We start from the raw sequence: 27,307 nt of genomic DNA, 5'->3' as shown, positions 1-27,307 counted from the left end.
TGGACCTTGTTCATATCGGCGGGTGTTAGTAAGTTGGACGTTCATAATTCTGGGACTCATTCGTAAGGGGTAAAGCCCCTATTATTTCAAATTATGGGGGTTTTACTGTGTATCTAGCTCATGTTTGCTCTTATTCATTTTGTGACAATATCGTCTACAAATGGTAGTCAGCCAGTGAAAAGATGCAGAGAAAAGTGATGTTTTTTACTAACAAAGTATACTGTATCTCTGAATCTGTAATTCAGAGGTGAGAGTTTGATTTTGTTGCTTGCCATTATGGGATCAATGAGCCAATTGTAATTTAAGCAAAGAAAAATTAAAACAAAACGAAGGAGTGTTGCTACACAAAAATATCAATTGATGGTACAGTTTGTGATGTCCCTAATTCTATTTTCCCCATACCACCTTTGTGCTTCGTGGATATGTGGTTAACCGGGATTTGGGTAAAAACAAAAACAAAAACAGAACCCCCAAGTTGCAAGACCCTGCTGCATATAACGTTCTTAATGATTCCATCACAGAATGTGCATATGGTAGTGTACAGTAGTTATCATTATGGAATGGCAGTCACTGGTCCAGGTTAAAATCACCATTGAAGAAACAGAGTAACCGATAGCCAGTGTGAGGCAATACTAGTGGTACCTGTATATATTTTTTCCCAAAGGGTTGCCTTAATAGCCCGATTAGCTAAAAAAATATCACACCTACGTATAAGGAGATTACATACCTATCCTACCTCAACCTGTCTGATATGTGATGCTAAGCCCATTTGCCTGACATCCTGGAATCTCTCATAAATCCCATGAAATACTTGGCAAACCTAGAATGAATACAGGTCACAGTGTCAGGGTGCACCCTTATGTATACCTCCCTTAATCATAACAAATGTAAAATAAAAAATAAAAAAATAAATAGTAAGCTTACCTCAGAGCATCCACTAGTAATACTGAGAGGCATGAAGTTTGGCCATTCCTCAACAAGTTCACGGTCCTTACAAGTAATATATAAACCACCAAAATGCCACTGTTGTATTCTTCTTAGTGCTCCATAAAACTCTGGAACTTCGCTGAAATGCAATAAATTAATAGATTTATTATCATTCATTAGATCATAAGTACAATACCACAGACAGTAGTGCTTAGTGCAAATACTGATTATGTGAATGACACTAAAAAACAGAATGCAACAATTCATGGATTCAGAATTGGTGTGGTATACGTATTGTATTTTCAAGACTTAAAATGTAAAGGTACTTTTTATTTTACTAAGTAAATATTAATCCTGGGTGCTACAGTAATGTATCTACACAAAGAATTATCATGTCCCCCAGCTGTGGTGACACCCATACACATTCTTGCACATTTAAAATCTGAGTTACGAATAAATTACAAATAGGGTCCAGGAACTTAACCCATGCATAATACGGGGACTTTCGAACATCCGCCGATACGAATGAGGTTAAACTTTAAATTTACAGTATTCAATTTACCTGATGACTTATTTTTTTACTTTCATTTACCAAATTTTGTCCTTCCATTTCTTCTTTTCTCTTAAATTAAGTGATTTTAGATGTATATAAGGGCTTAGACTATGATATAGTTGGATTTTAAACGTTGTTCTGTAAGTATGGTATGCACATAGCATGTGTTTCGACTAAAGTACATTTTCGACTTAAGAACGTCTGTAGGAGAGGAACTCGTTTGTAACCCTGGGAGTGCCTGTACTGTACAGACCCACCAAACATTTTGATATCTAAATAAAAATTCATACACTACTGGTAATTTTTATTGTTATTATTTTATTTTTGCACCCAGGCCCTGATGTGGATCATTGACCTGTGCTCTGGTGGGATAATCCCGTAAAAAAAAAAGAAGATAATCAATACAATAGTATACAGTACTGAACTCCTTATACAGTAGAATGTCGATATAACACGAGATACGTTCCAAGAGAGGTCGCTTTAAACCGAATTCGCATTAAATCAAAGTGTTGTTTCAATGGAATAATTTAGTTTGGTACTTGAGAGAAACACAAAATACTAAAAAGACTTACGCCCGTATTATTAAACAACATCTTCCCTTGAAGAGGGTCGTTGTGTTTCAACCCGAGTTTTAAACAAAATGAGTCCTGAGAGACACCTCAGTACAGTACTTAACGGGGTGGTGTGGCGGTAAAATTAAGTCATTCCAATATTATAAATTAATTTAATTGGAATTAGTTAATTTTACCACCACACCACCCCATTAAGTACTGTATTGCGGTGTCTCTCAGGACTCATTTTGTTTAAAACTCGGGTTGAAACACAATGACCTTCTTCAAGGGAAGATGTTGTTTAATAATACAGGCGTGACAGTCTACCCAGATGCACCTCAGCCCATCTCCTAGAATAAACAAAACATTGTTTTTTGTAGTATTATGTTAAAAAACATTCATAAATCAACACAGCTAAAATTAAGGGGCGTGAAATGGTCTGTTTACTGGCTGGGAAGATGGGGGGGGGGGTGATATGTTTGACAGTTGATGCCAAGGTCTATTGCTTATTTATTTATCTGTCCTTAAGAGTGACTTTAAGTTTTTCTCTTAAATAATGTCACTGAAATGACCAGGGAGAATATAATTAACATTGCTGGAATTCTTATAAGATAGTGATTAGTTTGAATATATACGTACATGCTATAGTTCGCATTAGACATACAAATTTTAGTTTTAATTAATTTGATTACAAAGGGATAAAATTTTTATCTCTTGTGCAAAATATATAACGTTTATATTCAAATTATTCGCTGTCTTGCAAGGATTCTAACTTTAGTCTGTAATATTATATAAGATAAAAACTTTAAGCCTAAAACCACCCAACCCTGGCAGGGGAGATGGGGGGGGGCGGGGGGGGGTGACAGTGACATGTTTGACAGTTGGTGCGAAGGTCTAGTGAAGTACAGTATTTATTTGTTTATTTATGTCCTTTAAATTGAGTTTTTGTTTTTAGTTTATAAAATATCACAGAAGTGACTGGGGAGAATATAATTTACATTGCTGGAATTTTTATAAGATAGTGATTGGGGTCATGGGGTCAATTATGAATTGAATTGGAATTGAAAAATACAAAATTAAAATTAATTGAATTGGAATTGATATCAATGAATTGATATGAATTGGTGTGAATTGATATGAATTGGTGTAATGAACTGATGTGAATTGATAAAATAATATATTATACCCCTGTACTGTCATGACTATGACAATGAAGTGCAAGACATTCGTGACCTTCTGACTGTGAAATACAATATGGCACGCAGTGATGATCCTACAACAACAGACACTTCCCCTGCTGAACCACCGCCGATGAAGAGGAACAAGTTCTTTGCCCTGGCCAACCGGTCTTCTACACCAAGACCAACTCCATCAGAAACTGAGGTCTCACTCTACCTCAACCAGCCATGTCTACAGGAAGATGGTGATCCCCTTGGCTACTGGAAGGCCAAGCAACCTGAGTTTCCTGTCCTCACCAAGCTTGCAGCAAAGTACCTAACCATTCCTGCTACATCGGCTCCTGTGGAACGACTGTTCTCCATTGCTGGCAAGCTCTTCAGGCCAGAGAGGTGCAATTTAAGTGATAAAAGATTTGAGCAACTTATGATGATCAGATGCAATCCTCAGTAACTTGGACTCATTCATATTTTGTGTACTAATACAAAGAATTCAACCATTTGAACTTTTGGTTGGGAAAGAATGTGATTGGTTTGTGTGGTAGAGCATTTCTGATAAAAAATAAAGAAGTTAATTTGAAACCTCGAATTTTTATTTCTTTCCATTAGATTAATGGTAGATTAGAATTGATTTTGAATTGAAAAGCATTTGAATTGAATGTAATATCGACCATAATGAATTGAATTGAATTGGAAAAGAAAAGCTTGTGAATTGAAGTGGAATTGAAGATTTCTATTTTAGGAATGAATTGAATTGAATTGGAATTGATAAATTCAAATTTTATTCTGAATTGGAATTGAGATGACAAAAATTAATGATTAATTTTAATATAATCATGCTATAGTTTGCACAAGACAAAAATTTTAGTTATCATTTAGTACATTATTTTGAGTACATGTACAGTACAGCTTTGCCCAGAGAAACATTAGGCGCAAATTTGAAAATAAGATGCACCAGATTGACTCTCGCAAAATAGGAAAGATTTGCTTTAAATTAAAACATTGTCTTTAATTGTGGGTGTCGCTTTAAATAAATAATTTTAAATTGAATAGCTCTAAATCGACATTCTACTGTATCAGTGATTCAGTGTATTTTTAGCTTATGGTTACTGCATTTTTCAATACAGCAAAATTAATTATAATTATTATCACCAATTATTTTTATTATTATTATTATTATAATTATTAATAAAACAATTATTATTACTTTACTGTATTACACTTATGATTATCAATATTATGTTTCCTGCCGACTTGAAGTATGAATTTCCAGAGTCAGATGCTGTGTACATACATGTACAGTACTGTATACTGGGTGCTGTCGTACACCACCTCCTAGTCATTGTTCTTAATCTGAATACAGTATATGGCATTAAAGCTCTGTGCTTTTCCCAAGTTAAGTACTGTATTATAATTTCAATAAATATGCCATTACAATGGCATTTAATAAACATATACTAAATGACATATTATCTGTAGTGTTGCAAAAAGGAAGTATATTGCACTTAACATTGTCAGAAGACCTTGATAGGCTTGTGTAAAAATGGTTCAAACATTGTTGTAGTGAAGATGTACCTATTACTGGTTCACTTTTGTGGCAAAAAGCTAAATAACTTTACCAGGAATTAAAAATTAATGAGCGTTTGACGTTACTGCGGAATGGCTGCTTGAAGTTTAAATGCATTGTGGTTTTTAATACCTCAAAAGTGGCTAGAACCTCACTGTTAAGGTTATGTTCACATCATAATCTGTGGCTTATACTGATTATAATCAGTATAAAATAAAAATCTACACATTAAATGGTACCAAGGATTATGATTTTTTTATATTCTAAAGTACAGTGTACGTACTTAGAAAAAGCTAAAGGACCAGCAATTAACACTTTCAAGGTATTCTTTAACTCCCTCAGTTTAATTATTATCTCGCCAAATGAAACAGGCCTTTACAGGAACACAGACACATTCCTTTTTTAACTTCCCTAAACAGGCAAATGATCTGATACAATGAAAATACTTTTATGTCATTAACACCAAACAAGTTAACATAAAAATATGGTGCTGTAAACTGGCCAATCTCTGCTATATCAAAGCAGCCAATCACCAGCCCACATAAGAGAATGTGCGTGTGTGTGTGTGTGTGGGGCTTAATTTACACATACAAAATGGACAAAATATACAGTATGAGCAGATTAATAAGATTATCTGGAAACAATTTTAACAAGCACACACATTGATTGAATCAGTCAATTTGGTTATCAGTCAGTTCATAATGAAAACTGCAAATTCCTAGATATACAGAAACACACAATGCTTTGTCTATAAGAAATATCTATATAATGTACACACCTGGGATTTGGGACATATTTATCTATAGTCCAAAATATGTATAGGAGATAACTTCCAATGTCTTGCAGATCATCAGCAAATTTATGCAGTGCTTCAGCCAAGAGGAAAAAGTCATTATACCTGTAATTACACAAATATCAAGAAGACAATAAAAGTTATGATAAGAAAGCCTATACAGTAATATTACAGTATTAATCTCTCTGTTAGCTGGAATCTTTGATCCCCGGAAATCTCCTATAGCAAAAAAGGCATTCAAAGAAATTATGGGAAAAAAATCTCTCCATCCAGGGCAGGGAACGAATTTCCAAGAGATTGCATTGTGTTTCCGAAGCAGGATAGGTAAACTTAGAGTATTCATGAGCTACGATTGGCCACTACATACTCTCATGTGGCTGCATGGGAAGCCAATGATTGGCTGGTTATCTTGCAGCTTATCTCCTCAGATTATTGCACCATGACACTCTTAGTTCATTGTCTGCTGCCATTGTGGAACTTGTTCGCTCGCTCTCTGATGTTTTTGCATATGATCTGTGTTGTGCAGCACTGTACACTACTGAACTAGCATATAATCAGCCAAGAATACCGTTAAAGCAGTGTTAAGACATAACAAGTGTTCACAGCTACATATACTGCACTACTGTATATTGTACTGCACATTCAGCAAATGTGAAAGTACCATATGTACAGTTCAGTACTGTACATAGCCAAGTGGACAGTGTATGCTAGTGTGTAGAGGGAGTATATATGTACAGTCTACAGTGCATGTACAATCACTCTTTCATAGAGGGAGAAGGGAGTGACAGTTAGTAACACTTACTACAGGAGAACGGCAGGACAACCTCTATCATTATATCATCATTTGGCCTGCCTGCATCACAAGCTCAAGACGACAGCATATGCTGGAGAGTACATTATAGTGTACTGGTATCCCCCTATTTACAATGGGGTTACATTCCTGAAAAACCATCACAGGTTGAAACATCATAATTTGGGCTTATAACATGGGGTTCAATAGGGTACAGTCCCAGCCAGTTCAACACCCATATGTATCACTGAAAATAAAATTCCTACAATACTAACATACATACTGTACATAAAATGAAATTAAATAACACTAACCACAACATTAAGAACAAGCCTGGTCATCATTACATGTCTTCTTTGAGGCTATGGGGACTCTTGAAGTTGCCTTACCGTGTAATTTAAATGCACCGTCTCGGATCACAGGAAACTGTATAGTACAGTACTCCCATGGACTATGTGCACCATATACTGTACCTACATTGTCTATACAGTACTGTATGGACAGTTGTATATGTGTATGATAACTTTACAGAATAAATGTTATTATTATTATTATTATGATGTGTATGGATGAACAGTACTGCAATGTACAGGTACTGTATATGCATGTGTGTGGGTGCACATCTAAAAGCTTTAGCTAACTCATTAAAAAACATGATTTTGAACTATTTTTCATTTGGAAATACAGTAAGCACATTTACTCATTCCTTCACTTAAAGTTACATCTAAAACCTTGGTGACAGTCAGCAATGATTGCTGATTACCAGATAATAACAAACTTTTGTTATAGGTCTGGGGAAAAGTGTTTCTAAAATTTTGAATTAAATATCACTATTTTACCTTAAAATACTGTAATATATAACTACTCTTCCTTATCCTTACTTACACTTATTCATATCACCATGCGCCATAAGATGAGAAGTTCACCAAGATATTTTGAGTAGTAATAAATAAAGTCCATTATTGTACTTACCTAAAAATGCATTCCTCCTCCTTTTCAATATTTTCATTCTCCAGTGTTACATTCTCTTGGTTAACATATAACTTTTGCAAGTGATCTTGTTTGGCCCATTCATGCCACAGAGTCATGGTACAAGCATCTTCCACACTTGCTTCATTTCCTTCATCTGTATGGATAGTCGCAGAAGCCAAACGTACCAGATGGCCACAAGCATTTGGTTTCTTATTTTCCTGCTTTAGTACTTGCAATGCAGCCTCTAGTTCTTCATTAATAAAAAAATTTTTCCTCTCTGAAACATTTTATCGATATCAGAAACTCAAATACAAATGCCAGACTGAAAGTTATAGTAGTAGTAATCTTAGGAACATACTGTATTATTAAGTGTGAATATTTACTGGTAATTACAGTGCAGGTACTGTACCATATACAGTACAGTATAGGTATTAATAGAAATATTTTTCCTTTTCAGCTTCATTGACATTTGTTTCCATTGAAATAAGAACAAATATTGTTTGTAAATCTGAGGGAGCATCTGTATACAACCAGTTTAGTTCTGGGGGGCTTGTTCGTAACATTGAAGCATTCAACCTAAGCTTATTTGTTAACCAGGGTCTTCCACAGGATTCAGTTACTAGTTGCCACCATACATCATTACGGTATGTGCCAGTGCAGCCTTCCGGCTGCCATGCTCTTTCAATAAACCGTTAATTATTATAATTACTGTATTATTATTCGTAAAAATGTCCCAGTCTGAAATATACAACATGTTTGTAATGGTTTATGCAGATTACACTGTGAGCAAGAAGACTGTTTTCAAGTGGTTTCAACGCTTTCGAGAAGGAAATGGGTCGCTGGATGATGAGACAAGAAGTGGTCACCCATCAACATAACTTATAGAAGACAGAGAAAAACATTCCTCTCTCGTCCCACATCCACCTTATTCACCTGATTTGGCACCTTGTGACTTCTGATTGTTCCTCAAACTAAAATGCATGATGAAAGGGAACCATTACACCACGATCAGGGACATCGAATCCAAGATGACAACCCTCCTGAAGGAGATCAACAAAGAGGACTTCCAAGTTCCAGCAATGTTCCCGGCAGTGGCAGGAAATGTGTAACAAGTGTGTATGTGCGGGAGGGGAGTACTTTGAAGGGGATGAATGAAGTACACATCTAATGTTCAATACAAATGGTATTACTCTAGCATTCACCAAACTTTTTGATCACCCCTCATGTGTATGTACTGTATATATGTTCGATTCCGTTCACTTTTTCCACAGATATTCTTTGGATGATAGTAAGTAATAAAAACGATATGACAATGCACAGAACCTAATAGGATTAAGATTCGTTTTACGTACACCACAGAACTTCATATTTTTATTTATATAGGGAGAAAGAGCCCCGAAATATACTTTATTCTATTCTATTCTAGTACAGGTGTTTTGGAATTTTCGATAGCACACAGGGGTTAATATTAGTCTTTCACCAATTCCTCTTCTACTGTTTTAGACTACCATACATATGTCATTTATTTTAATTAGGAACTGATATTTAACAGTAACATTTCCTGAGCAAAGGTTTAGTTTTTAATATATTTACTCTCAAACTTTTGGTATCTGCCGTTGTCGGCGCGTGTGGTCATCTGTTGTTTGTTTACAACAGACCCACTTGGTCCGAGCAGGCTCTCACATTAAAAAAAAAAAAAAGGTAAAATTACACAATGACACACTTTAAAATCTTACCTTATTTGTGTTTTCTGTGTTTAGTATGCGTTGCTGTTGTTGTTTTCGTTGTTCAAATGACGAAGGATTCATAAACTGGAGAGCAATTCTTAAACCTTTTATAGGTTAGGTAAGGTATTCAAAGGTTTGTTTGGTGTTCTTTTTAGTATTTTACTGAACATTTTCCCTGTACTTCAAAGCCCAGCCCACTTTGAACAATCAATATTGTTGGTAATGGCATAAGTTAAAATACTCGTAAAATATAAATTTGTAATGGAAACACAATACATTTAAAATAGTATTTTTGGTAAAATGGCAGTTTCAGTCATCCACCTCTTTGGAAATTAAAATTATGTTTTTCCAATTTATTTTTTTGTTTGGGCCAAATCTGACCTTCATTTCTCCAGTAAATCACTACTTTTTGAGCTATCCCTACCCCTTATCCAACAATAATGGGGAACCCCCAGTGGGAACCAGGGGTGGGGGAAAATCACAAAAAGTAGTACAGGGTGTACCTGTAATTTGCAATAGAAATGAAGGTAAGAATCATCCAAAACCTAGCCTAACCCTAACCTATCCACTTGTGTGCTTACCCGGTACCTTAATTGGACTCCTCTTTTTAAACTTGGGAATACAGTAACAATCTTCTCGGACAGTACCAAAGGTGTTTTTCAGCTTGGTAACTATAAGGCTTGTTTCACCTTATGCAAGTAACTTCTGTAGGTAGAACACCTTGTTCGTGTAGAAATTTCCACACTTCTCCATCTTTACCATAATAGTTGATGTGAAATCTAGCGACAGTTTGGAAGTAATTGAAATCACAGCCATTGCACAAGGGAGACATCTTGGAAATAAATTCAAATTCAAGCAGGTGGTGGCGGGGGCCTATACTGAGCTGTGATTGGTTGCTTCAAGAGCATACTTTAACTTTTTTTTTTTTTTTACTTTTATCCTCTTAACACTGATCGGTTTGTTAGCCGCTTGGGCGATCGGTCACATCTCTGTTATGCACTGTCGGCAAGTAATGGGCATGCACTGGCTCCTGAATGAATCTGAACCTGCTCCAGTAGTGGTCGAGTCTGGCCTTGAAAGAGCTCACACTTGGTGCCATCACAACACTCTCTGGCAGATTGTTCCAAGAGTTCACAACTCTCACTCCGAAAAAGTTACCCCTCACAGTTTTCTGGGCTTGCGGCTTCTTCAACCTTGAGCTGTGACCCCTTGTGGGGCGAGCGTCTGCCAGCTCCAGGTAAGGACACTAGACTGAAAAGTGCCCTTTGAAATGTTTATACGCCTCAATTAAATCCCCTCTTATTGGGACATATGATACGCCTCTTTACCGTTGGTATGTCCGAGGTGCATCTTCTTACACTTCAAGATATTGAATCTTAGCAGCCATTTCTTCGACCATTCTTGAAGCTCACAGAGATCCTTCTGCAGCTCTTCACAGTCTGCTTGATTCTTAATTTCCCAAAATAACTTGGCATCCTCTACAAACATTAGTATGGAGGAATGTACAGCTTCTGGCATGTCACCTTTGAAGCAAACGATCAACAGCAGGCCTAATACACTGCCCTGTGCCAGACAATAGTGCTGCATATGCAGCATAGTAACCAACAAATGAACACACAGGAGCTCTCTCGGGCAATGGTAACATAAACTAGAACTTAGAAAAAAGCTGTTTTTTTCTAAAAACCAGTTTTTGTGATATAGCTCGGAATGTGACGTCATCTCAGGTAACATTGCTGACGTCGTACATTTATATTATTATGACCACAGATCGTATAAGAAATTGTCCCAAATACATTAATTGAGACATAACAAAATAAAAGTCATTCTACTTCATCACTGTGCTAATAAGTACAAATACCGTATATAAAATCCTCGCGGAGCTTAGTATTTCAGCAATTAGAACACAAATTCGCAGAGCTCTCCTTTGTGTATATTTAAAGCTGAATCACCAGGCAAGAGATAAAAAATACATATTAATATAATAATATTAATGTACGACGTCAGCAATGTTACCTGAGTGACGTTGCATTCCAGCTTGAACAAAAATACGACAATTTATTGCAATTTCTCAAAAAATAATCATTTATGGAAGAAACGCTACAGAAGAAACGAGTCTTAGAATTGTCTAAACTACTGATTCCAAAACTTAAAATCCTAAAAACCGCTGGATGACTAAAACGATAATAATACCTTATTTGGGGGGCTCTTTCTCCCTATGTAAGTAGAAATATGAAGTTCCTTGCTCAACCTAAAACGAATCTACCTTTTCTGGTGGTAACAGTTTTCTCATACATTACCAAAATAAAAAGTTGTGGTATTGTTTTTCTGGTTGTGTACAGTCCAACTCAGCCCATTACCAACTCGGTCCACATCCAACTTGGACCATATCGGATAACCAACTCGGACCACTTATTGTAGGTTAACAAACTCAGACTAAAAAGTAAAAATTTACACATTTTTGCATGAATGATAAATGTACAATGATAAAAAGCAGCATAGATTATAAGTGAGGGGGGGTTTGATTTTTATTATTTAACTTTTCATTCTATATTATTAATATACTGTATTAATGTACATACACTATGTGGAAAGGGTGATCTTTTTTCTTTTATATATATAATTTTATATTTAGTTCACAATTAAGATCACTTCACCTAGAGACCTGACAACGACACCCTCACAAAATATGACGGTTGAGGATAACCTGATCACGAGATCTGAGGTTGACATTCCACAACAATGTACCCACAGAAAGCGATCTTACTTTACCTGGAGACCTGGCAGCGACACCCTCACAAAATATGACAGTTGAGGATGACCTGATCACAAGATCTGAGGTTGACGAGTTCAATAACAATTTAAATAATGAGTTACTTAATTGCACAAAGGCAAAACATACCATACAAAAAACTCAGATCAAACAACAATGACCCCAAATGGATAAAAAATTACTTAAAGAATATTATTGGCCAAAGGAAGGCTATAGATTGGAGAATAAATCGTGAAGTTTACCTCCGAGATTATTATAAGGTATTGGCCAGTAGGGTTAAGACCGAGATAAGAAAAGCAAAGAGGAATAATGAACTGAAGGTAGCAAGGGAGTCAAACTTAAGCCCCAAGTGATTATTTCAAATACAATACTGTACGTATATCAAACTAAAACACGAGACATGATTGGGCCAATACCAGTGAGCTAACTGATAACGACGGAGAAGTGAGCAATACAGTACTGTAATCTGAACAGGTAATTTTCAACAGTTTTCACCACCGAAAATTTAAACATGATACCCGACTATATACAGTACAGAGATAGTGAAGAAAATAAATTAAGCGATACAGTAGTGATTAGTGACGATGTTAGTAAGCAAATACACAAACTAAAGCCTAATAAGTCACCAGATCCCGACGAGATATTTGCCAGAGTATTAAAGGAATGTAAGGAAGAGCTTAGTATGCCCTTAGCAAAGTTGTTTAACATGTCCTTAAAAACGAGTGTAGTACCAGGATCCTGGAGTATAGCGAATGTAATACCGATTTTCAAGAAGGGAGATAGATCACTATCCTCTAACTACAGTCCAATCAGTCTAACATCAATTGTAGGCAAATTACTGGAAGCAATCATTTCAAACTCTATTCAAAATCACCTGGAGAAGCACAAGTTGATCAATAATTCCCAACATGGCTTCACAAGCGGACATTCATGTCTAACTAATCTATTAACATTCTTTTCGTCTGTTTTCGAATCAGTGGACGAGGGGCACAATTATGATGTGGTATATCTCGAATTTAGCAAAGACTTCGACAGAGTCCCCCACGAAAGACAAATAAGGAAAGTGGAGGCTCATGGCATTAAAGGAGATATTCTAAAATGGATTAGGGCGTGGTTACAGGAAACAGCGAGTGAGCATTAACGGCACTAAATCCGATTGGAGCAACGTCACTAGTGGAGTTCCCCAAGGCTCAGTACTTGGACCATTATTATTTATTATATACATAAACGACATAGATATCGGCATAGACAGCAACATAAGTAAATTTTATGACACTAAAATAGGGGCGTGTAATTAAATCTGACGAGGACTCCGCAAAACTACAGGAAGATCTAAACAAATATTTCGAATGGTCTAAAAAATGGCAGATGAAATTCAATGTGGACAAATGTAAAGTACTCAGTATAGGAGATGTAAACAGGGAAACCAGATACCAGATGAACAACGATGTTATTGAAAAATCCGACTGCGAGGAGGATTTAGGAGTAATGATAAGTAGGAATCTTAAGCCAAGTAAACAATGTGTTTTTGCTCGTAACAAGGCTAATAAAGTACTTGGGTTCATACAAAGGAGTGTTAGTTACAAGACAAGCGAGGTCATCCTAAATCCATATCTTCGCTTGTGAGACCTCACTTGGATTGCAGTTCAATTCTGGTCACTGTATTACAGAATGGATATAGAATCCTTGGAAAGAATTCAGAGGAGAATGAGAAGACTAATCCAGGGCATTAGGAACCTTGAATATAGAGACAGGCTAAAGCATCTTAAGTTGCACTCCCTCGAGAGACGTAGAGTGAGGGGCGATATGATAGAGGTGTATAAATGGAAGTCAGGGCTGAACAAAGGGGACATTACAAAGGTACTCAAACTATCCAACCAGGAGCGAACTCGTAACAATGGTTTTAAATTAGACAAATTTAGATTTAGGCGCGAAATAGGTAAACACTGGTTTGGAAACAGAGTAGTGGATGAATGGAACAAGTTACCAAACATCATCATTAACTTGAATACGCTGAATAGCTTCAAACATAGGTTGGATGGATATATGAGCAATAGGGGTTGGGTGTAAATGGGACTGCCCAGTATGGGCCAATAGGCCAGCTGCAGTTTCCTCCATTCTTATGTTTTTATGTAAACACGACGACCCCCAAGGGAAGAGGATGTTAAAACTCTTGGCGTAAAACTACAGTAGCTGATATCACTTGTCTGGATCAACGCATCAAAGAATATAATTAATATAGTAAGGGTAGGTTAGGCAAATATATTGAAATAAGAAGGTACCTGTTGAAATATACAGCAATATCTTATCCATTTCCAAGGTTTTGACATTACAGTTTTCAGTGTTTACATTCTGCAGTTCCCCGCCATAATAACAGACACACGACAGGCGCACCTCTCAGTCTCCACCAGTCGCCAACAATAATTTTTTTAATTAAACCTGATTTTCTTAATGCTTGAAAATGTAAAATAAGTTAGAACTATTCTTAACCAGATACTGAATTTGGAATAACGGAGACTGCAGTTGCCTAGCTTATATTATAGGCAGCGAGGGGTGACTTAAAACTATTTTTTTTTGTATTTAACTTTTTAACAAGTTATGTCGCTTGATGATAACACATTGCAGTATTTACTGTGTTTCAACATCAAGCGTCTCCTCATTATTAATACCAATGGCTATTAACAATTACTTTACGAGGTGGATATCTATGCAATAAAATTAGCATACTATATACAGTTGCATTTATTAAAAAAATATATGTAGATTTGTAAATTTATAATTCAGCGTGTATAAAGGACATGCAGATTTATACAACAGTTTATACTATTACATAGTCCGTGCAGCTATATTTATTTATTTAATTCAATATATTATTTCACCACTTACCAGCTCAATTATTAGCCGTTCATACATCGTACCGGGAACTGATCCCAGGAGACATGTTCCTATTAAATCATAAAATATGTCTTTTACGTAGACTAAATATAATCATAATAAATATATATTCCTCTTAATTATACTAGAGAAGAAGACTATTATATAAAATTTGAATCTTTATATAAGTATACAAAGCATATTTTAATTGATGGTGAACATTATAGGAGTACAGTATCAGTAACCATACAGAAGAACCATCGTGCCAGCTGACAACTGTGCTGTGTGTTGTGTTAGGTGGCACCACCGGCCGTCTACACACTCACTCGGTCAGTTGTGGTGCAGCTCTCCTCTTGTCAAAAAGTAGGTGTCTACAATGAAAGAACATTTCATAAGTATTTACATTATACCGGTAAAGCCTTTAATGATATAATTAACTCGATATACTTATGAATTATCTACGTAGGCAATCTTAAGTATTGTTTGTGAATACCAGTGTAGTGCATGATAGATAATGTTTTCAATGTGGTACAGCAGAAGTTTAATGTCTGGAACACGTGGATATTAGTTTAAGCAATATGATTCCCACACCGTGGCCTACAGTCGACCGCATCAGTGGAAATGAAGTATACCAGAAAAGTAGGAATGTAGCAGATTAGTTGTATGTTGGTTGAAATGCATTGGTTAGGTACAAGGCACTTTATTTTAAGAATTTGTATTCTTTGGGTCTTCACCATTATCCGCATCAACCAATCATAATGAATACCTGGAAATTTTAGATACACTTGACTGGTATTTTTACCCAAATGACCAATTCCACATGCATAATGTTGAAAACACTTGGATGTCCTTTTTCCTTGATCACCAACCAGATTTGCATTTTATTAGTTAAAACAAACATCTGATAGTCCTATCAAAGAATAGCAATGAACAAAGTGGCAGAGCTTAGCCCAACATATTCCTAAATTTGTTGTTAAGTAAAGTGTAATATTTCTATACTGATAAGGTATTTTTCTTTCCAGTGTTGTGCTACTTAATCCTGGCCTTAGCATTTGTAGGGGGTGTATTTTCTGAAGGAGAAGGGGAAGAGAGAGCAAGATTGTTAGCTGCAAAACGGGTCCATAATTTGTATTTGGTGGAAGGAAGAGATATTGTTGTGCAGTATTCTGTCCACAATGTCGGTCAAGCTGCTGCAATCAATGTACAACTCACTGATGCGGGATTTAGGTATGTGAAATTATTGAATATCTGAAAAATGCACATTTTGCATGTGATAATACAGTATACCGGTATATGTACATATATCATGGTAGTAAAACTAGTTTGTACTGTACAGTCTAGGAGTTATTTTATTTACCCTACATAACTGATTTATTGCCTATATTTTACTACCCTACTATTTATTGTTATCAGTCTAATTTGCCTGAATGAATATCAAATGTGGTCACTGCTCCAGAATATACAAAATTTGTGACTACACAATTTCTTCAAATGTCATCTCTTCTGAAACCATTGTTTCAGAGTAATTAAACCAACTGGTTAATATTTAGTAGTTGCCAACACCTATTTATATATTGAATCTTATAAAGGGAGAAAGAGGAAAAACTAAAAATAATTTAGTGTATGTGTTTGTCAGAAATTTATGGTTTTGAGGTTTCATTTTTATATGGCTATGTATTTTTGCCAACAATATTGGTTGTTCAAATGGTAAATTTCACTTGTTGAAACTTTCTCCGGTGGTTTGTGTTATGAACGAATTTGACCTTCATTTCTGGCGCAAATCAATGGTTTCTGAAATAACCCCCCCCCCCTCCTCCCTTTCATTTCAGAATCTAGAGATTTACAGTACTATAAAATCATGGTTAAGTGTTCTAAACATATTGAAAACATTGGAAAAACAATTTTGAATCTAACCTAACCAGTGAAGCTCCACAGTCTGATGTTCTGGGTGTGTACCGTCAAGTACGAACATACATAATAAAGTGTTAAATATCTCCCTTAAACGTAATTTGGCCCAAAAATGTCATTGAAGAGAGGTGTCTTGGAATTGTTAAAACTACTGATTGTATCTATAAAGTTCCCGAAATTTGTTTAGTGGCAACAAGTGAAATAATAGTTCAAAGTGGGAAAATGAATACTATAAAGAATGCCAAACAAACCAACTAAATATAAGACAAGCAACAGTTATTTGAATAAAATTATAAATTTAATCGGTGAATAATATTTAATCTTATTACTCTTAGTACAGGGTATAGAGTAATATGCATTATGAATGTGCCTAGGGTGTGTTACCCTGGGGACTGTATGTTGTAAATCTTTTTGACAATGCCATGACTTTGTGTGAGGGGAATAGGAAATACAGCTGCTCCTCGACTTACGACGGGGTTAGGGACCCAAATACAGGTCGTAAGTAAAAAAATGATTAAATAATACATAGGAAATCTAAAATGGGTGTCTTTTTCTTCTCAGCACCACAAAACTTGCACTTTTAAGCTTGCCAGCCATTTTAAAGTGAATTACAAACGAAAATTTTGTCCGCACACTGCGCAATCACTAACGTCAGGACTCGAAAATACGTAATTTGACAATTTTTATACGACTGAGGCGGTCGTAAGTCGAGGAGTAGCTGTACTGTACAAGAATGTAAAGATGTGAAGTGAAAACATTATTAGTCAGACATTTTTATGGTGAAGCAAGGACTAGAACGAAGGGCTCTTAGGTCATTGAGACAGGACTTTTTGGTAATTTTCAGTTAAGGATCTCCCTTTGACCTAATTTTAAGTTTTAATCATGTTTATTTTTCCTCAGCACTGAAGACTTTGACATTGCTGGTGGTCAGCTGCAGGTGAAGTTTGATCGGATTGCTCCTAATGCCAATGTGTCTCATACTGTAGTTGTGAAGCCTAAGAAGTATGGTTACTTTAACTTCACAGCAGCAGAAGTGTCTTATCAGCCATCTGAGGAATCAGCTGAGGTATGATAATTTTGTAAGATTATGATTAACCCCAGATCAAATATATATTTGGGAGAGGGGGTTGGATACAGAGTTGTCATGCTGACCATCCATCTGTTCATAAACACAACTTTATTTGAACTAATCTCAGTTTGACTGGGAATTTTCATAAAATTTTGAACACAATCTTTATGGATAGAAGTAGGTGCTCACATTAACCCAAAGAGAGACTGATTCTTATAATAAATGCCAATTAATCACTGGTGTTCACAGTAACCCAGGTGGGGAGGGGGGGTGGCTGCATATAACCAATGGTTCTAATATTTGTACAAGTTTAATGAAAATTTAAAAAAATTTTTTACTTGGGGTAACAACTTCTGCTCTTATCACCATGTTTTAAATCAAAGCACTCATTCTCATCAACAGATTTTGTCGTGTAACTTGTCATGTGAAAATCCATACATGCAGTACAATACATATATTTTTCTGCCCTCCCCCATTCCGTTGTTGGATGGCCAATTGAATATTGAACTTGCCCCTGGGGATTGCTGGTTCATGCCTTGTACCCCCAATTAACCCAGCTTAAATTAGTACATAATCACAGATAACCCATGCAAGTGTGGAAAGTGGCTATGAAATGAAGTTCAATGATAACATGACATTTGGGGAAAGAGGGCAGTCATGCTGTCTCTTTTTTTTCCTGAAATTTAGTTTACAGTGTGCTGTATCTAAACTGCCTCTTCTCAGACTTGTGGGATCCACTTTCACTTTTTCCTCTACCAGTGTGAATATTTGATAATACACTGTTCCTTTCCTATCATAATGAAGGTTCAGGAGATTGGTTATTCCGTTTACATACATAACATTTTGAAGAAATGTGGAATAAATTAAAATCATAAAGCAACCCAAGGTGTAATGTTATTTAATAACTTGATATATTTTTAAAGTTGAGGAACCAGTTAATGGTACTGTACATGATTTGTTAATATGAATGTTTTATCTTGAAGATACAAATTGGGTACACATCTGAGCCTGGTGAAGGAGGAATCATTGCCTTCCGTGACTACGACAGAAAGTTCTCCCCTCATGTTGTAAGTAATTGCTTGTACACTTTCTTATAATATATCATGTCTTTGGTCATGCTTGCCTCTTGATGCCTTTAATTTTAGGTTTATTTATTGTTTTTATCATGAAACTAATCTGGAGCAGAAAAGTAAATCTTTTAAGATTCACTTTTTCCCTGGAAACCATCCACTGCCCACAGTGGACAATGACTCTACATTGCCCTTAAATAGCAAACCAGTTTAACATAAAAAAAATTAACCAAGGGAGTGTTACAGTATCGGGATAGCCAGGTTGTAGACATGCCTGAATGAGGAACAAACACATGTCTGCTTTCCATAAGTCCTCGCCTAAGACACTACTGTGCTTAATGAGGATAAATATGGCTTTGTTGAACTTTTGTTATTTAAGGAAGAAAGTAAAATTAAAAAAAAATGGCTACAACTCGCCTAACTGCCGGGTTCAGCTGTATTAAAAGCCTGACACCATTAAACCCCTGGTGTCGTAAGACCAGCCGAACCCCCCCCCCCACCCGGGCATATTTCAGTAAAAAAAAATTTATCCATTGTCACCTTATAAATGGGTTAATCAATATAAGAAAAATACCAGAAGAATGTACTTACATTTAACTTTCATTGTAGCATGGTTGGAGAGTTGTCTTGAGTATTGGTGAATAGTGTGAAGTGATGAAATATGTCTTATTTGGAGCTGCTGTGCAAAGCCCATGGTGAGCGGAAGTGAATTTGACATGCACCTGCAACACAGTTCTTACTTGAAGACCCTTTTATATCATATTTCTATCTAATAGCTATTACAAAACAAATAAGTTCTATTTTCCTCAAATGAACTATAAAATACTTTGCAGTAGGAGAATTTCGGCCTAACACTGTCCTCACTGCCTCGGCAAACACCTACATCTGGAGTTTTTCTTCTCCAACATTATCGTTGTCATCCAATACTATATTAATACCACTCAAATCAAGCAAATGCCTTCGCTTGGGTGTGCGGGGTCATGAAAGAGGTTTAAGGACGTGCATCCCTCATAATAACTGGTGGGTAACTGACCATGAGGCATGAGTCTCGAGACAAATACAAAGTATTTCCTCCAGCCTGGACATTCAAAACATGCCACAAATATTAAGAACGTCCAGAAACGTTGCTCGGGGTTAATTCATATTTTCTTAACATATTGTTTACCTTTTGATTAATGTGTATCAGTTTGACAATGTAACTTAGTGTTTAGATTCCTGATTAACAGTTATGAAAAAGAAATTACCAAGAATACTAACAAAGAAGAAATTAGTTGGCAAACTAGCCCAAGTGGCTAACATGTCAGCGAGTGACAAAGGCGATAAAGTAAACAAGCTGTTCGTAACCCAGCAGTACAATGTCAGTTGTGAAACACTTTTGTTCCTGTGCAAAGCCTTATGGCTAGTAGGCAATAGGCAGCTATCAAATGGGGTGATACTACAGCCTTGGAAGATATTGGAAGCATAATGTATTGTGTAATGGTAGACCCTGCTGCCATCCGAGCAGGATAGGACTCGTAGCAAAGGATTTAAGTTGGATAAGTTTGTTTAGGAGAGAGATAGGAAGAAACTGGTTTACAAATAGGTGGTATATTAGTGGAACAAGCTTAGCAACTTTGTAGTAAGTGCTGGGAAGCTGGAAAGTTTTAAAAGGAGGCTAGATATTCATGGATGATATCGAGTGGTTGTAACTCGAAACAGGAGCTGCCATGCACAGGCCAACTGGCCTATTGCAGACTCGTTATGTTCTTATATGGCATCACGAGAATTGTGACCAAGTCCCAGGTTGCTGATCTGACTTTCTGCCTCATTTATACACAATTGCAGGGTCTCAATTGTTTCTCTTACTAGTGAAAACACAACATACATATTGTATATCGTTTCTTGCTCTTGATTCATTTTTGTGTTCTTTATGGTTATATATATATATATATATATATATATATATATATATATATATATATATATAGTCACAGCGAATGTTTGAACGTTTGTGCATGATTAATAATGTAAATGTTTCCTTTTCAGTTTGATTGGATGATATTTGCTCTGCTGATGATCCCTGCTCTCTTAGTTCCCTTCTTAATGTGGTACAACATCAAGTCAAAGTATGCAACTGTCCCACGCAGTAAGAAGGGAAAGTCTGATTAATTGACAAACTGCATAATCTCCTTAATTTATTCATGCTGGAGACATTTTTGTTATAGTAAAACAAAAATCTAGTGTTGTAGGCTATTTTGAAGATGCTGAAAGCCAGGGCTAAGTACTGTAGTGTATGTATGATATTGGTTAAACATGCTGGAGGTTAGCAACCTTAAAATTTAGTCATTGACAAATTTGCATTCCTAAGTTTTTGGAGGTTTGCCACTTCATAAAAATGTCTTAAAACTATGACCATACTTGGGATCTTTGTATTTGTCATATCTGTATGAATGTAATTGATGTATAATTTTTAGTGTGATGAATATTGTTGAGTATGAAAGTTGGAATATTGTTTTTTAAAGAAATAAAGAAAAAATACTATGTATATATTTTTTTAATCCTTGGATCAGTATCTGGAATTCTAAAATGGTGGTCTTAACACAGGAGACGGTCACAAATCTAAATAAATGGCCTAGTGTATGTGAGGCACTAAGCAAGATAAAGATGAAAATGACACACTTTTATTAAGGTTGATGGGATTTTGAAGATTATAACACATCTCAAGCCTCTGTTTGTCTCCGTGATCTTTTGTTAGGCATTTAAAACAGATATGAAAGTAACTCTAGGGTAGCTTCCTTTATTTATTTATTTTAGGTTAAAAGGCATTTCATTAAAAATAATACTTCAAACCCTATCCTACAGTAAATACATACATTACATGTACAAAAAGGCAGGGGAGTAGGATGTCTTACCTTCCATTGATGCGTTGCATATACAGGTACCTGTACTGTACACGGAAAATAAAACATTTTATATATTATTGTAACATAAACAAGACAAATACCGTAAGACAGTCTAGATGTAATGAAAAATTTCACGGTAACATAATTTATAACTAAAAACTAATTTAATCTTCTATTACATCTCATAAAGCATTTGTGAAGTTGCAATAACAGCCTACTGGATACTTAAGAAATTTAATCTTCCCTGCTTTCTTTCCAGTAAACTCTTCTATCAGTTCATGATAGCACAAACTTGCTGTCATTTCCTTTTCGGAGAGCATAGCTAGTCCACTCAACTTCTCTTGACAGTTGTCCTGATACAGTATAGCTTTATATAAATTTGATTTTGTAAAAATTAGCTCTCCTGATGTCACTGACTGTCAACAAAATCCTACACAGTTTCTGCATTAGGGAAGGAACCATCGAGAGATTTTAGAAATTGAAAGACTTCAAGTGGATTTTTTGTTTCTTTGGTAATGAGTTCTAGTACTCGAAATTCTGAAAACAACTCTGCTTCGTCAATATCATGAGAGTTTCCAACACTCAATAACTTGCCCAAAGCAGAGTTGTGCACACAGTAAGTCCTCGCTCAACGTCGTGGTTCCGTTCCTGAAAACCGCGACATAACAAAACGTTAACTGAATCATTTTTCCCCACAAGAAATGGATAAAATATGGGAGTTATGTTCCCCAGCCTTCCTTTGCCCCATAACATACATTACATATACATAAATTCAATGGAATTTTTATAGAAAATATATATACATCCAAAAAGATAAATAAACTAAATCATTTTGTATTGTACTCACTGATGGGCAGAGGTGGAGTGAGTTTATGGTGGGTTTAAAACCTCCATTTTTGTAGCCAGGCTAATGGTCTTGCATTGCTTTTTCACAACACTAGCATCACTTACTCTTGATGGGCACTTGGAAGCCATTTTGAATGGTTACAGTACAGTATTTATAGCAAAAACACTTAAGCACGCGTGTAAGCTGTGGAAGCCTAACAAAGACTGGGGACGCTGTGACGCTTCGCGAGAGCGTAGCACGCCAAGATGAGAGAGGGTGATGCGCCATACAAAGCAGTCCGTGACGACGTAATACTGAATCGGTTGGGACGTTGTCGGAATCATGGGTATCTAAAGAGTAGCAACGTTATAACGAAACGACTTTGTCGGGGACAACGTTAAACGAGGACTTATTGTATAACTCTTCACTCCCACTAAAGTACAGTAATACCTATGTTAAAGTCAGAAATTTTTTTACCAGAGGAAGATATAACATAGAAGGCATAGGGATGCCATTCCAAGACTTAAGAGGGGTATAATAGGAAAACATCATTAAGTACAAACAAAAAATATTATTTAAATTGCCTGAGGACATCATTTTTAAACATTTTAAATCATAACTCACCTTGAGTGAACTATTGCTTCCTGGACTGCAGTTGTCCAGACTCAAGGTGACTAATGAAACAATAGAACTAGGGGTGTCGTGAATCATGTGATAATCGCAAGCTGATGACGCGCCTGCCCATGCTGCCATCTATTGAGGGCAGGAGAAACTTTGTTTTTATCAGCTGATCGATTGTCTTTGTTTAATATTAAACCTTTAAAAACATATTTAATGAAACATACTAAAAATAATGTTGCTCTAAAAAATTAAACGGAGGGGGACCCTGTACATAAGTGGTGAAAAACCTTTAATGGCCTTTTTGCATTAAAGTTCACAGCCTGAAGTACAGAAACTTATAAGAGCTAACTTCTTGTAAAACTGTCTGAGTATGTGACATAAGAATTGTGAACCGTTGTATTAACCTGCCAGAGAATATAGAGAGTAGGAGTTGTGAACTGTTGTAGTAACCTGCCAGAGAATGTTGTGATAGCACCGAGTGTGAGCAACTTTAAAACTAGACTTAACCAACACTGACACATGTTCTGGTACATTCTAGAACATCCCAGAATATTTCTCCCCCAAAAAACATTTCTCTCTAATGATGACAGAATGTGAAATATGAACACAAACTTAAAATAGAGAAAAAATGGGAATTTTCACAATGCACACAAAAAATTTGTTATTTTTAACTTTATGTGATTTAAAAATACTTCTCATATTAAAATGGTAGATTATTTTTTGTGGACTTCATTATAAAGGAGCTTTGTTAACAGAGGTAATACTGCAGTGAGTTGAATTGCCAAACACTTACACACCTGGAACATCAGAGGATCAGACTGAGGATTTCACATTAGTAATATTATTCCAATTAAATTGATATCAAAATAACAACAATGGAGCTAACATTGTACTGTATAATGTCAGTGGTGAGACCATCATGACTCAGCAAGGCATGACAAGACAGTGTTGTGTTCCAGAATTTGTAAATGCTCAGTGTAGTTCTGCATTGTACTGTACTAAGGTGTACAGCTATTAAGTACTGTACAATTATCTTACAAATATAAAAAATGGAATTGATTAATACTTAAAAACAAGTCACCTTGCTAGAATTATGGAGAAAGAATGTACAGGGCTGTAAATATGTTAAGATTTCTGTACAGGTATATGAAAATAACTGGAATAACTTAGTATACAGTAACTATTCTCACCTAATTTTTTTACATTTATAGATACTGTACTTCTACTTATCAGCAGTGCACCACTAATTAAAATGTCTATAAATCCTGAAATATCTGATAGGTATTCTAACATGACTACCTCACTAACATGCAAAAGTTGCCATGTAGGTGTAAGTACTGCACAGTATAACTAAGATATTAATTTTTCTTTCCATTTTTGTCCTTTTATTATTTATTTAATATAACAATAAACCTGTTTTTAAACTACAGCAGTACAGTCATCCCCTGCATTACAAATATTCAGGCTGCAGAATTTTGTACAAACATAACTTGTATATTAAGACCACTAAACCTGGGATACATGACCAAAATTTTTGCCCAAAATAAAATTTTTTGTATGATCTGTCTTAACATGTATTTGATAAGGAGCTTACCAGGCCATTTAATTGGAGTTGTAGCTTTGTCTGTTTGATGTGAACAAGTTGTTGACTTGGCTCTCACTTTTCACACTTATCACATTCAAGACTGAGCAGTGTGCCACCGTCATTCAAGGACTAAGTGCAATTGGCAACAGTACCTAGTATTAAAAGGTCCCATAAAACTATTACTTTGGATGTAAAACTGGAGGTGTTATGACAGTATGACGTAAATACAGTGAGGCAGATAACCACACTGCTCCTCCATCTCCCTTACAATATTCTTACTCCAATTTCACCACCAGATATGCATTACCACCACACACACAGATCATCATCATCATCTCTGGGAAGTTGAATTCGAGACTGATGTACAGTATTATGAATAAAATATTAAAAGTAAGATTTTTCCATTAAATGAATTTAAATAGGTTCACTACTTTCTTGAATATGATTTTATTAGGTCTTCAGATAATATTTTTTCTTGGGATACCTCCCCCGCCCCCCACTATTAAAAAGATTCATCAGGTGAAATTCAAATTACAAGTAACTTTTAAAGAACGTGTCCCTTCTGAAATGTGTGGGATGACTTGTTTTAATGTATAAAATATTTTCAATCAATTTCCTACTTGTGATGTTTGATGTGAAATGATGCCAAACAAATGAGAAATGAATATTTGGTAAATTGATTTTTAGTACACATATCTCAAAACATTTTGTTGTTTAGATATAGCATTTATGAAAATAAATATGAATTTTAATTCTAAATGAAAAACACTAATCTAGACCAATATTGATCAGTAGGGAAGTAATGGAAGTTTGATTTTTTTTTTACATTTCTTTCTTTTTGGTGCAGATTGCTGAAGACTGAGTCTGATATGGTGCTTGACATAGAAGGAATTCTATGAAATGGCAATTTTTTATCCAGGATATTTTTTTTAAGGAGTAAGGTACAGTAATGTTTACAGATTTGCATGGTAAATATGATCCACCAGATTCACTGTAAAAAAACATTTTTGTGAACTCATTAAGACCACTGTAATACCTTAGATACCTTAAGGTGTATATTAGATAAAAAAAATATATAATTTGTAGTAAAGTAACATTTTTACATTCTATAACAAGTGTATGCCCAATAATTTTGAATACAGTACTTAGGGTTATACTGCACTGGGAGAAAAGTGGAAAATCCACTGTTCTGCACTGTCCAAGGAAATGTTACTCCAGTAAAGCGACATATTATTCTAACACTGTAGTTCTACTGCTACGACTGCAAGTGCTACTACAAAAATTTTCCCAATAGTTCTCTTGAGACTGTCTCAATGAACAAAATTTTGCCTGTGGCTTAAGTTCAACCCAAGACACTAGTTCATGACCATTGTTGTCTATTTTTGCTTGATTCATGTACAATTCTCATCTTTTTTTCTTATATGTCCAGTACTGTACAGGTACAGACCCTTGAATCTGGATTTCAGGAAACATGACTTCTTCTTCCCTGTGTTAGGTTAAATTTTCTTCCCTGGGTACATTAAGTTTTGATTCCACACACACTCAGTTCAGTATTTGTTTTATTCTTAAATTATGTCCCAGCAGAGGCAGGTAGAAAGATTGCATCTGCATGGGAGCACTTAGTGACGTCAAAGGACCACGAGAGGGTTAATGATAACAAGCCTGACACTTAACAATGTCTAACTTTGTCTTCTGAGGCACGGCCTTGCCTTTCCCAGAAGTTGGAGTCAGCAGGACACTTACTAGCCACTTTCAAAGTAACAAGAGTAACTTCAGTCAAGAAAACAGAGCAAGATCTGAATTATGTTTTACTCTCACGAATAATGGCAGAGTATCACAACGATCACAAAGTTGTGCAACAATTAATAAAGACAACGTTTGTTATATGAGCAAAGGGCAGATGCAATCTCATTGAAAAAAGCATAGGCTCGTATGGTGGCCGTGAGGATGGAAAAGCAGTTTCTGCACATATCAGACACTTTCGGTTAATAACTGATGGGAAAGATGTGATTTCCAAGTGCTTAGCCTAACGATTATATATATATATATATATATATATACACACACACGACCCAAATCAAGGTCATAAGTTGAATTGGTCGTAAGTCGAAAATGCGAAGATAATACCTGTACATAGAAAATCTAAAATGGGTGTCTCTTTTTCTTCTCAGCACCACAAAACTCTCACTTTCAAGCATGCCAGCCATTTTAAAGGGAATTACAAACGAAAAATTTTTCAGTACACAGCGCAATCACTAACGTCGGGGCTCGAAAATACGTAATTTGAAATTATTTGGAAAGACTGGGGCGGTCGTATATCCGGATGGTCGTGTATATATATACAATATATATATATATATATATATATATATATATATATATATATATATATATATATATATATATATATATATATATATATATATATATATATATATATATATATATATATATATTCATTCAGACAATAATTATTTATGAACTCTCTAATTCTTGTAAATGTCTCATGACTTACAAGAGGCTTCTGGAACACAAACAAACCCAAACCAGGTTACTTTGGTGCTATGGAGGCCTATCTAAGGAACTCTCAATTGCTAATGACAGTATATTTAATGTTTTGCTTTTATCTAAAGTATGTATACAACAG

The 27,307-nt window shown here is 35.6% G+C and overlaps 2 protein-coding genes and 1 long non-coding RNA gene across 5 annotated transcripts in view; 1 reads left to right on the top strand and 2 right to left on the bottom strand.

Annotated features, from left to right (window-relative positions):
• LOC121860343 (mdm2-binding protein-like) overlaps positions 1 to 14,372 on the bottom strand; it is a 49,785-nt gene extending 35,413 nt beyond the window's left edge. The window contains exons 1-4 of one of the 3 annotated variants that reach the window (XM_042357423.1): positions 14,108 to 14,372; positions 7,329 to 7,605; positions 5,552 to 5,671; positions 925 to 1,066 (exon numbers count right to left, since the gene is read on the bottom strand). In XM_042357423.1, the coding sequence (XP_042213357.1) occupies positions 925 to 1,066; positions 5,552 to 5,671; positions 7,329 to 7,605; positions 14,108 to 14,138 (570 nt within the window). In that variant the 5' untranslated portion in view covers positions 14,139 to 14,372. The remainder of the gene's footprint in view (positions 1 to 924; positions 1,067 to 5,551; positions 5,672 to 7,328; positions 7,606 to 14,107) is intronic. The other 2 variants (XM_042357421.1, XM_042357420.1) reach the window with 2 other exon arrangements.
• A 544-nt stretch (positions 14,373 to 14,916) lies between these two features.
• Positions 14,917 to 21,266, top strand: LOC121860340 (translocon-associated protein subunit beta-like). The gene is made up of 5 exons (XM_042357418.1): positions 14,917 to 15,062; positions 15,722 to 15,926; positions 17,508 to 17,673; positions 18,660 to 18,743; positions 20,772 to 21,266. Coding segments are annotated over exons 1-5 (579 nt in total). The 5' UTR covers positions 14,917 to 15,061; the 3' UTR covers positions 20,895 to 21,266.
• On the bottom strand, positions 19,272 to 26,737 carry LOC121860341. The gene is made up of 2 exons (XR_006087861.1): positions 21,638 to 26,737; positions 19,272 to 19,468 (listed from the first exon to the last, which is right to left on the bottom strand). It is a non-coding gene; the product is annotated as an uncharacterized LOC121860341 (long non-coding RNA).
• Between the last annotated feature and the right edge of the window lie 570 nt (positions 26,738 to 27,307).

This window comes from Homarus americanus, unplaced genomic scaffold, assembly GCF_018991925.1.
Source record: "Homarus americanus isolate GMGI-L3 unplaced genomic scaffold, GMGI_Hamer_2.0 scaffold48088, whole genome shotgun sequence".
NCBI lineage: Eukaryota > Metazoa > Arthropoda > Malacostraca > Decapoda > Nephropidae > Homarus > Homarus americanus.
The sequence above is the reverse complement of the archived record's forward strand: the minus strand, read 5'-3'. Positions and strand labels throughout refer to the sequence as shown.

What these genes read in the sequence shown, in the direction of transcription:
- LOC121860340 (XM_042357418.1), top strand. An exon ending in CTCACTGATGCGGGATTTAG is followed by an intron (nt 15,927 to 17,507) that starts GTATGTGAAATT and finishes ATTTTTCCTCAG; the next exon opens with CACTGAAGACTTTGACATTG. An exon ending in CATCTGAGGAATCAGCTGAG is followed by an intron (nt 17,674 to 18,659) that starts GTATGATAATTT and finishes TTTATCTTGAAG; the next exon opens with ATACAAATTGGGTACACATC.